At 44.4% G+C, this 12,166-nt stretch overlaps 1 protein-coding gene across 1 annotated transcript in view; it reads left to right on the forward strand.

Annotated features, from left to right (window-relative positions):
• Positions 1–1,930: 1,930 nt before the first annotated feature.
• LOC122711035 (MOXD1 homolog 1) overlaps positions 1,931–12,166 on the forward strand; it is a 13,438-nt gene continuing 3,202 nt past the window's right edge. The window contains exons 1-4 of the mRNA XM_043929427.1: positions 1,931–3,442; positions 10,304–10,456; positions 11,219–11,392; positions 11,509–11,592. Of these exons, the coding sequence (XP_043785362.1) occupies positions 2,420–3,442; positions 10,304–10,456; positions 11,219–11,392; positions 11,509–11,592 (1,434 nt within the window). The 5' untranslated portion in view covers positions 1,931–2,419. The remainder of the gene's footprint in view (positions 3,443–10,303; positions 10,457–11,218; positions 11,393–11,508; positions 11,593–12,166) is intronic.

The raw sequence follows: 12,166 nt of genomic DNA on the forward strand, positions 1-12,166 counted from the left end.
TTACGAACAAAGAAATAATGCAGTCGGCGTTTGGTCGGTCGGCGTCGGTTGCGTGTACACGCGCATCTTTTCGTATAAAGGAATTCTCTCTCTTACAATAATACGATACCTGACCGAGAAATTCCGAGAAAATCGATTCCTTCTTTCGATTTCCTGTTCAATCCTCGATTCGAATCGAAGGTTTGTAAACCGTTTCACTTCGTACGTACGAAGAAAGTACGTACGAAGAAGTAGGAAGAAGAAGAGGAGGAGGAGGAGGAGGAGGAGGAGGAGTCTAACGAAATCTGTCCGAATCCATCTGGCCAAACTGGTTTTCGAGAATTCGATTAATTTGATCGAGTGACGATTCGATTTATTTTACTTTTTTCGGGGGCAATTAGCTAAAATTATTCCCTCCAACGTACACGAAAAACGCGCTCGCGTGTTCGATTTAATCTAAAAGTCAATATTGAAACGGAGGGGAGGGGGAGAGGGCAGATGGGAGCAAGAGGGATAAAAGTTTTTTCCTTTCTTTTTTCCTCGAATATCAATACCGATTGTGATTACCTTCCCCGCTCGTATAAATGTTCGTATCGAATCGACAATGAACGAACGAAGATCGTTCTGTACTCTTCCTTTGTGGAGTATAAAGTGTCAGTCGCAGGAAGTAACTTGATACACTTGACTTCCGACGTGCGCGTGCGACGGACGCTTAGCAAATGATAATGCTTTTTTACACGCTCGTTGATAAATGAGAGTTATTAATTTTCATTGACGTCAAATAATATCTATTCGTCTATTGTTTAATTAAATAAACGGAACGATGAAATTTCCAAGACCAGATATCTCTTCTTAAAATATATATAATATTCTAGATACGAAAGAAACTTAAATACGAAACGTGAAATAAAAATGTTTCGTCTCGAACGGGAAAAATGAATGTTTGAAGTTGGTTCCTTCCAATAAAATATATAAAATATCCTCCCCTCGAAAGCAAAAAAAAAAATATATATGGTGAGCACCACTGTCGAGCAGAAGGGCGCGTGCCAAGAGTTCACATCTGCCGCAGTTGTTTTCGCATCCCCTCGGTCTCTTTCTGGAACACCACCGCTGATAAATGCGTCTCCGGTTTCAGAGAGAGAAAAAAAAAGAAGGCTTCCGCAGGAAGCAGTACCAAAACCTTTCCATCGCGATCTTTTTCCGTTTCCTCCCTCCCGTGACCGTAAAGAAATCGCTCTTCCGACGGAACGAAGCCTCGTGTGTTTATGGAAAGAAAAAAAAAAAAAAAAAAAAAGGAAAGAAATTTCCATAAACTTCAACTATACCGTACGAGTAATATCATTATACTTACAACAACAAATAAGAATAGTAAAAAAACGTAAAAAAAAAAACAAACCTATCTCGACATCTAATTCCATCAATTCCCTCAATATCCCATTCGACGATGAAAAAAAGATTTGGACGATGATTGCCCATTGTCCACGCTGCGTGGTACCGTACTATCCATAAGAATAATAATAGAGATGGAACAATAAAAGAAGAAGCGTTCGAACATGGTGTGACGATTTCCTCTTCCTTTCTCTCTTCGAAAACTCTCTCTCTCTCGTCTCTCCGCACTTTAACTCCTGACATCTGTCCATCTCTCCTTACGCGTCCATCTCTCCCTTTAATATTAAAATTTATCGAAATTTTCATTTCAAATGGATATTTCAAATTAAAACGAAGGAAAAAAGAAAGAAGGAAAAAGAAAGGTTCGATCGAGCTTGGAGTTTAAATTATTCGTTTCGAGAGATAGTGAATTATAAGAGGAGAGGTGGAGGGGAGGGGAGCGGAAAAGTGGTGGTACGGGTCTGAATAAGGGCCCGGGGAAGGGGGACCCCGGCACAGGTAAGCAGCTGCAAGCATCTGCAGGGGCAACAGCAGCCGCGTGCTTAAATTAGTCCCGGCACAACTGTCGTTCGCGTAACACGTAGGGAAGCGGACGCGAGTCCAACACGCAATTTTCGCGTTTTGGGAAGCGATAGAGATACGTAGATACTTGGTCAATTAATATCATTCGTTGATTCGTTAAAGAGGAGTGCGAGTAAAGAAGATTTTTAACGATTTTAAAAGGAAACGTGGATCATCAACCGTGAGAGGAAATTTTTCATTCAGAGAAGAGGAGAGAGAGAGAGAGAGAGAGAGAAAGAGAGAAGTGGTGAGGTTCGATTCCTCCGAGAATTTAATCGTTCTTTTTTTGAAATTTCCCGAATTATGATCGATAATTCGCTTCCATTCGAGGGGTTCTAAGTGAATTCTTTTCCCAACGACAAGGGGACGACTGTATGGGTTGGGAATCGTGGAGAAATTCGTAGAGAAGAAGAATCGTATGAAGTTGACGGAGAGGTGAGCGAGCGAGCGAGCGAGCGAGCGAGCGAAGAGGAAGAAGAAGAGGAAGAAGATGCTGTTGCTCAGGCTGATCGTGGTATCGAGCCTTTGTTGGGTGGCCAGGTGCGATTTATTGGACCTGTACGTCCAACACATGGACGAGGCCATGAAAACTTTGGCCTACAGGAGCAGGCATCATCGTCCAAGAGACGTCAGGATGAGAAGAAGCGTTCGGGAGGAGCAACCGCTTCTTAGAATCGGCACGTTCAAGAAACAAAGGTTGGACGTCGATAAAGATTGGTACGCGCAATGGAAGGCGAAGAGGAAGATCCTCCCTTACAAAGAGGACGGCCTCGACTTTCCCAATTCGAGGGAGGAAAACTTGGACCCGAATCAACACGAGCTGGTCGACGATAATCCTGCTCGAGTCCCCGGCCGAGAATCCGAGGAAACGACGACGACGACGAGCAGGCGTCGATACGCGATCGACAACGAAACGACGGGCGACGAGCTCGACATCGAAGTTTCGAAGGAAGAATCGACGCGGTCCGACACCGCGTTCCCCGACGAACGAATGTCGATCGACAAGGAGGATCGATCGAGGGGGATGGAATCGCGGGAGGAGACCACCCAGACGATGGATTTTCGACGCGACATCGAGATCGTGGGCAATTCCCAATATGAAATTATCGGCGAGCCACCGAACACCCACCTACTCGACGATCCTACGTTGAAAAGTATTCCAAAGTCGCGAGACCGCGTCCCCAAGAAGTATATACCGCCTATGGATAAATTGGCCAAGCTTTTTCGTGGCCACGCGAAATACGTGGCTAATTGGGAGGAGGGGAGCGTGGAGGGCAAGAACCGTGGGAGAAGAAGCGTGAAAGAGCCGAGGTTCACGAGACGCGAAACGTTGGACGACGACGGGGAGGTCGTCCTCGAGTGGGATCCCTCGGACGAGGAGATGGTCACTTTCAAGGTGACCGCGAAAACCTTGGGATACGTCGGCATTGGATTCAACGAGAAAAACCACATGAAGGGGGCTGACATCCTGCTGGCCTGGGTCGACGATCACACGGGCACCGTCAATCTGCTGGTAAGTTCTTTCTTTCGACCTGGATCCAGCCCTCCAACCCCTCGATCCCACGGATCGAATCCATTTCTCCCCCGATTTTCTTTCTCGTTTTATCGCGTCGATCCCCAATTCGTCCCCAAGGATTCGATCGTTTCTCGATCAATAGCGTGGCGAGGAGCAGGAGGAGGAGGAGGAGGAGGAGGAGGAGGAAGAGGAAATGATTGGGATGCGTGGAGAGCAATCGAGCGGATCTAGTATTAGCGGGAAAGTATGCAAGCGTCAGAGGTTAACGGCGTTGGGAAGAACTCGTTTTCCTTCGTTATCGCGAAAGGATCCTAGATTTCTCGAGTCTTGCGCGATTCTATTCTCGAAACGAGTAGCCTCGAACGATTTCTTCTCGAATCGATTAGACAACGGATAGAAAACGTTTGATATTCGAAACATTATCGACCCGAGATTTAATGGACCGGCAACGTTTTTCGCGATTCTTCTTCCCTCGGATCGACAGCTGGAGATCTATTGGCTCCTCGACGCCGTGGGTCGGAAGAAAGGAAGAAGGAGACGCTTCAACGATGAAGAAGAAGAAGAAGAAGAAGAAGAAGAAGAAGAAGCGAAAAAGGAGGTAAAGAAATGAAAAACCAGGGAATTAAAGGAAGATTAAGAAGGCGGCTGAAGCAGAAAGGGAGATCGAAACAGCAGTCTGAAGGACCTGAGAAACTGAAAGAAGGATGAGAAGAAAAAGAAGAAATGGAGGAAGGTATCGCCACTCGAGATATCGGCCTTCTCTCTCTCTCTCTCTCTCTCTCCCAGTCAAACGACCAAATCCTTCTTTCTTCTCCCCTATCTCCGTATTTTCGTTTAATTAACGCGATTGATTCGGAGACGATTTTCCTCTTCCGTCGATACGATGCGATTGGAAAACGAAGGGATTCCTAAAATTCGTAGAATTTTTCCTAGAGTTTTTCGATACCCCTTTAACGGGATAACGTTTTGAAAGAAGTAGTAGCGCATAAATTAACTTCGTATCATCAAGTTTAAGAAACTTCAAAGTATCTCGAGAAGAATCTTGAAAAGACTCGTACAAAATTTCCCCATTCTCCAGCGAATCGTGCAACGAACGAATTAAAAAAAGAATCTTCTTATCTGTTCCCTCCCCTCTTCATCGGGAATTCCTAATCTTAATTAAATTTATATCCATCGTATCCGAGGGATGCGCAAGCAACGCGTTGTTAAGAAAATATTTAGAGAGATTTACAATCGAATAAGTTTTCATTCCCCGACAAATATTTAATACCACTATTTAAATCTAATTCTCACAAAAACCAACGGAGATCTAAATTTTTAACACCTATTATCGTTGCTTATCGAATCGACAAAAATAACCCTTTCTTTCATTTAAAATTTAACTCCACCACGGCTTTCCAACATAAACTTCGTATTGGTCACGAATTAAAAAAAAAAAAAAAAAAAAAAACTGGACGTTGAAATTGGCAATTACTCGAAATCTAAACCGACTCGAGAAAAAAAAAAAAAAAGAAACAAGTTGGGATCTTTTGGCACGATTTACTCGATACTTATCCTCTCGCGAGGACGAGAAAGGGTTGGAGAAAAGGAAGAAAACGGGCGGGACGTAGGGACCGATGAGCGCAGGCGGGAGAGGGAAGAGAAGAGGCTGGGACGGCGTTGGTAGAAAATTAACGAACATCGTTCCAGCGGTCGAGATAAAGTCGTGATAAATTTACGTTCGGCGAGGAGCCAGCCAGACCTTTCTCCCCTCCCCTCCCCTCTCCTCCCCTCTCCCCCCTTCTCACGCCTTTTCCACCTTGACGAATTTCAAATCTGCTGTGACTCCTTATCAATCGCGTGACTCGACGAGTTTCGAACGGGAGAGAAGAAGGAGGGAGGGAAGAAGAATGGGAAAAATCGAGTCGAAGAAACTCGATCCCCCTCCCCCCTCCCCCCTTGAATTGACACGAGATAAGAGATCGAGCATTGCGAATTTTCCAATTTGTCGCCACTCGCCTGCCACGGTTGTGCCAGTGACCCTGTTACGTTATTAATAATCGGCCCTCTTCTTCTTCACGCTCCTCCCTGCAAAATCGGCCCCGGTATAAATTTGAATGCGCGAACAGCCGGCTGGGAAGATGCATAACGCGCTGCCGCGTACCAATAGAGAGAGAGAGAGAGAGAGAGAGAGAGAGAGAGAGAGAGAGAGAGAGAGAGAGAGAGTACGAACACAGAAACGCGTGTATACAAACGCGGGTTATATACAAGCCGAAAGTTAAGATCGAGCAAAAGGTTGCGTGACTGAACGTGTGACGAGCGCACGAGGGCCGTGAACGTGTGCGAGAGAAGGCCCCTCTCCGCCTTAGGTATGTTGGTTCCAAAGGGTCCCCAGTCAAGGCCTCCAGACATTGGTGGGAAGGGAGGGAGGGAGAGTACGCGAATCTTCGAGCATCGTTGCGAAGAAAGATGAAGAGCGGTCCTGGCTCCAATGAATCGGCCGACACGTGATACTTTCCGCTCCTCGGATATTTGAACATGTGTTAAGAAACAGTCCTGGAACGATAGGAAAAAAGAGAGGAGTAGATTAAAAGGAGTAGAGGAAAGGAAGAAATATATGCGTATATCGATCTCTGCTGTTAGTTTTGATTCGGGATACTGCGAGGAGAGGATTGATCTCTCTCGGAGAAGAAATGACAAAAGTTTGGAATGTTGATTAATAATTGAATTACGAGCAGTAATTTATTGGAGAAGCAAAGAAGAATTTGAAACGTGATCCCTCTATCTCCATCCTTCTTCCTTCATCTTCTCCATAATCTTCGACATATCTTGTTTCTTTTTTACTTCTTCTTTTTCATTCACCTTCAATCAATTCTCCTCTTGTTCTCTTCCAATTTTTCAAAGTTTGTAAAAAACTATTAGAGAAATGAAGAAACGAGTTTGGAGGGGAAAAAAGTCGCACGGTTAAGAAAAAAGTTGGAAAAATATCTTTGCGACGTTAACAATTTGTCTACTAACCCGATCGTACCGTAAATCGTACTTCCTTTGTATTTTACCACTTTATCTTGATCAAGAAACGATCTCCTCGTCCTTACAAAAGGCGGAGAGCGAAAGGGGGAGGGGAAGGCGAGATTTTAGCCGAGCATAGAGAATATTTTACGGATTAAGATTAGCGTGGTGGTCGGCGACGTGTATCCCCATTGTGCAATCGTAAACCGGAGTTCGTAGGTCATTCTCTTTTTTACCGCCGCTTTCCAAGCTTCTTTCATAGTTAATAAGCGTATTCACGATCCTCGGAAATTGACTACCAGTCCGGGCAAGGCTTTCTCCTACAAAGAGGAATCGAACGAAAAAAAGCTGTTATTAATGATATCGATTACAGCTTCGATGATAATTAAAAGACTACCGTCGAGGAGGTAGAAGGAAAAAGAGCAATTTATACCCTCGATTTTTTTTCTTTTCTTTTTTTTATTTACCTCGTGGCTCGAGACAAGGCATCCGGAAAAAACGTTTTGGCATCGATTAGTGGTTGGCAAAGTGGATGCCAAAGTAGTTTATGAAATTAATTCCAGGAGGGCGTCTTTTATTAAACCCTCTTTTTATCCGGAAATTATTTGATCGGTCTCGGATCAAATGGCAAATTATTGAACCAGTTTCTTCACGAATTTCCACTCCTGTTCGAGATTTTTCGTTCAAACTTTTTTTTTTCGTGAATTATTTGAAAAGAATAAAAGTAAAAAAAGGAGAATGAATTCGATTACAGACAGAGATCGAAGCATTTGATATAAATTTGATTAAAATGAACGCAATGGAACAAGGAAATTTATCTTACTTTCCTGTATATATATATATATTTTTATTTCCAAACGCGACAATCGATTTCGCCTAATCATTTTTCCAACTTTGAATTAAACATAAAGCGATTCGCAACAGTGAGCTGTAACGAGTGAGTGAGCATAATTGCCCCGTACTCGATACCAAGACACGTGAGATTCTGCTCATATAAATGAGAAACGAGAAAAATTGAATAGGCTGGAAAATTTAATTTTCGTAATTTTCTCTCGTGAAAATAGATCGATCTCTTCTTCCTCTTCGCAATTTTTCCAAACGAATACGTACAATACGTTTGATCAGAGTTGTTCGAGGAAGGGACGTAAATACGCTCGATGTAGAGGACGTTAACGAGGGCACGAGCCATTGGAGCGTACCTAATGTTTTCCCAGCGATTAGAAAAAAGACATGGACGTCAGTTACTCTGTTTATATAGAGACCGGTAGATGGTTTCTTTTCCTAACGACGACTAAGGGGGGGGGGGAGAGAGGGGGCGAGGGGAGGCCTTTTATCCTCCTCCCTTTCGAGGGAGTTCCGCGCTACCAGCTGCCGTTTCTGCCAGGTGGTAAAAAGGAGAGAGGCATTGTGGAAAAAAAAGGAGAGGTTAGGTTCTCTCCCAGAAGAAGAGAAAAGAAGAGAAGAGAAGAGTGAGGTGAAGTAGCGAGGAGAAGTTGCGAGGAGAAGAAGGAGAAAAGGAGAGAGAGAAAGAGAGAGAGAGAAAGAGGTACAAGGGCCAATAGTGGTCGGGTTTCTCGGCGTTGGAACGAGAGATGGGAAAAAGTTCGAGGGAGAAAAGTATAGAGGGGGCAAAAGTAAAACGCGAGTGGGGAGAGAAGAAGGATGGGAAAAAGAAAGGGAAAGGAGTGTAGCCGAAACGCGGGTCTCCGAAAAAGAAGGCAGAAAGAGAGAGAGAGAGAGAGAGAGAAAGAAAGAAAGAGAAGGCCACTACCTTCAAAACACCTGGCAAGCATCGTCCTCCTCCTAGTGGCGCCTCATGAGAGAATTTCTCTCTTTTTCTTCGGGAACTTCAGGCCCATGGGAACCACCGCGATCCTCCTCGAGCCACAAAAGAGAACCGTTTCTTTTTTGCGACGCTTATATGGATCGGAAACTATTTCTCAAGATAGATCGCGCAGATAGGCGGCATCGCGCTATAAATATATATATATATATATATTTCTCGTTTCGATTAATTCCATTCGATTCCTCCTGGGCGAATCTTAATGAACGTTCGATCGTAATAAGGGATAAAGGGACGTGTTCCAAAACACGTACAGGTTTCTCAGAAGACTTCCTCAGGAAACGCGAGTACCGATCCATGACGTCACATCCGCCGAATTAATTTTCCGCATCCACGCACGCGTGCCTCTTTTCCCATGCATCCGTGACTCGATTCGTACTCGAAAGAATACCTATGACTTTTCTCCTTCTCCGTTATGTTCCATCGTATCTCTCTTTCTCTCTAGTCGGAGAGGGATTGCACACGAGCATGCTGCTGGTGCGCATTTGTTGTTTACAAAAATCAAGAGAAACTTGTTCCTAAAAGGAGGACGCCAGAGATGCGAACAGCTTCCTCGTAGCATCCATTTCGATCAAACCAATATAATATGCAATTTCAAAAGAAAATAATATTTACGTACGTATTATTTTTAACGCATAAAAATCCGTATAATGAAACTAACCAGTAATTTTAACCGTTGGAATTAAAAGATGTCGTTTCTCGAGTATCCGTACGATCGAAACATCTCTACCTCGTTGTTTTTAAATCCACTCCTAAAAGGAAGAAACGTTGTTAGTTATGTAGTATTTTTTTAGATTTTAACGAGAATCACGAGAATTCCGCTCGCGATCGTTTGCATAATTTTCGTAACGCGACGATCGACATTCTCACACTTCGCGAGATCTTAAACGCGTAATCAACGTCGATCTACGTCGTTTCCTCGACGACACGAGGTATTATAAATTAATTAAAATGTTACTCGATCGCGAGGGTTGAATCGCGTTGAAATTACCAAGGAATCTCCAACTCTTTTTTTTTTTTTCCTTTCTTTTTAATCACCAATGCCACGGACGTGATAATTAGCCCGGCTACGATGAGAATATCCGGGTGAGCCATGAGAAAACCCCCGCGAATCTCGTGAGAACGCGCGCTCGTACGAATTACGAGGCGAATCGTAATTAAACGGGAACAGATAACACGCGTTGCGATCGTTCGATCTCCTCGCCGATAAAACTCTCTCTCGCTTCGACATTTTTCTCGAAAGCGATCTCGATCTCGAAAACCCCCGCTTAATTTGTAAAACGAAAACTCTACTCGACGATCGTTGTTCAGATTATCCGCCAATCCTTTTATCGCGTCACGATTCTTCCCTCCCCTCCCCTTCGGTTTTTTTCGCCATACGTGCTCACATTATACAATATTTCCTCTTCGCGCGCGATCGTTACAAAATACGCAACAAGCGTGACGACAAGCTCGGCCAATTATTTCGATTCATTAAGAGCAGGAAAGGGACTTCCCTTCGGCCCCTTTACAACTTTTTAACGCCCCGACCATAATCGGAATCCAACGGACCCAAACGCCCGCGGCCACCCTTCTCAACGTCACGCCTCACGGTGCGCTCCTCTCTCCCTCCACATCGCAGATTATTGTTATTAATATCGTTATGCGCTCTCGATATCGCGTGCGATCCTTCTGATCCATTCTATCAGTTCTACTACTCAGTTCTTCTTCAACCGTTTCCCTCCCTCGTGGAAATTCCGTGCGTGGAATCGATCCACACCCTCGTACGTACGGGAGCATAGAGGAGAAAGCGCGTGAGAGAAGGGAGGGGGGCGAATCGAGGCTGACAAAAAAACTGTTTCGCTACACTTCGGTCGGAATGATAAACACCTGGCGTTCACCTCGATCCGATAAAACTTGTTTCTCTCCAATCCGCGGATTCTTCTTCTTCTTCTTCTTCTTCTTCGATCCAGGGTTGGGAAGAGCGCGCGGTCACGCGTCTCGCTTACATTCAGCCATTCGCAGCGGATTCAAATTGTTTCTTTTAGGACTCGCACGGGATCGAGGAGCCAGAGGCGGCACTAGTCACGGACACGTCCCAAGATGTCAAAGTGCTGGGTGGTTCGCAGAACCAAACTCACACGAGCGTGATCTTCTCGCGTAGCTGGCAGACCTGCGACCCTCAGGATCATCGGCTTACGGTAAGGCTAAGAAGAAACATAAAGAACGGTGTTACGAGGTGTTCGTTTCAATCTCTCGATCTCGCACGACACGCGATATCCCTTATTTAATCGTACCTTCTTCCACATTTCTTCCTTGTATTCCATTTTCGTTTTCTGTCTTTCTCTTTTTTTATCCCCGAATAAAATTTGTGAGAAAAGGGGATCGTGTTTTAACTTAAAGTTCGTAATTATACTTCAGAGCGATTAGAAGGGAGACGAGAAATTGTCCGTTATTCGATTCTTGACGAGGCTTGGAGGGATTTGGAGGAATGATAGCGAGATTTGAAAGATTTGCAAGACAAAAGCCTGGGTAAAATTCGCGAAGAGAATCTTCCCCTCTCTCCCTTTCCTTCCCTCCCTCGATTTATGTCCGCCACGAAAAGAAACCGTGACTTCAAGAAGAGGGCTTAAGGCCCCGCTACGCCGAATTCCCGCAGCGATGTTTAGGCATTTAGCATGCCGTTCGCGAGCCTCGTGCGTCTTCTCAATTCTACCCGTTCTCAGAGGTGCTGCACTCGGTCCTTTAACCAGCGTGGCGTCCAGCCCATTAAAATACTTCTTAACGAACTAAACCATACTTTTTATTCCTTGTATCCACTTCCCCTCCCACGGACAATTCCTACGAGAAGTTTTAAGGGGAAGGAAGAGAGAGAGAGAGAGAGAGAGAGGGAGAAAGGGAGGGAGGGAGAGAGAAAGAGAGAAAGAAGAAAAGAAAAGAAAAGAAAGCTCTTGTTATCGCAGGGAGACACGATACGAGTTCTCTGGGCGCTTCATTCGACCGATCCCGAATTAAATACAGCGATTTGGCCTGGTGACAAACGTGGTGGCAGAGCTTTGAGATTGAAAACCCCTGCCCCTCACGCACCTCCCCGATACACCGAGGATATCAAGCATTGGGACGTAAAATTGAATCAAGTAAGTTTATATATATATATATATAGAATTAAAATATTCAAATCGTGCCACATAGTAATATGTATATATAAATATATCTTAGTCTTGGTTAATCGTACGTTCTTCTTGATGCATAGCCACCGGTTTCAGACAACGTGGACACCACCTACTGGTGCAAAATTTTCAAGGCCCCTCACAAAGAGAAGCACCACATGATCGGGGTAAGTGTGCAAATCGAAAATTTTATTCGATCAAAATTCGACGAGACGCGTGCGTGTGTCTCTTATCCGTGTGTGTGTGTGTGTGTATGTGTATACGTCGGTATATTCGTTTCGGAATAAGTTTTCATACTCACGATGAGTGCGAAGGAATGTGATAAGGTTGGGCCTGATTCGTATGTGCTCCACGAATCACGGTCATCCATGCCGGACATGGCACCGTGTGGACGAACGTCATTGGAATAAAGAAGGGCCTCGCGGAATGATGTCATTCCGTGCTCCGAAACGTTCCCCGATTCTCAATGGGGAATCTCCGTTCGTCGAGATTCTCTCGGACGAGAGACAAACAGAGACAGAGACAGAGATAGATAGATAGATAGATATATAGATAGATAGATAGATAGATAGATAGATAGATAGACAGATAGATAGCTAGAGATAGAGAGAGAGAGAGAGAAAGAGAGAGAGAGAGAGATAAACAGAGACAGAGATAAATAGATAGATAGAAATAAATAGATAGAAATAGATAGATAGATAGATAAATAGATAGATAGATAGATAGAGATAGAGAGAGAAA

Source organism: Apis laboriosa, unplaced genomic scaffold, assembly GCF_014066325.1.
Source record: "Apis laboriosa isolate Shangri-la unplaced genomic scaffold, ASM1406632v1 scaffold16_cov148, whole genome shotgun sequence".
NCBI lineage: Eukaryota > Metazoa > Arthropoda > Insecta > Hymenoptera > Apidae > Apis > Apis laboriosa.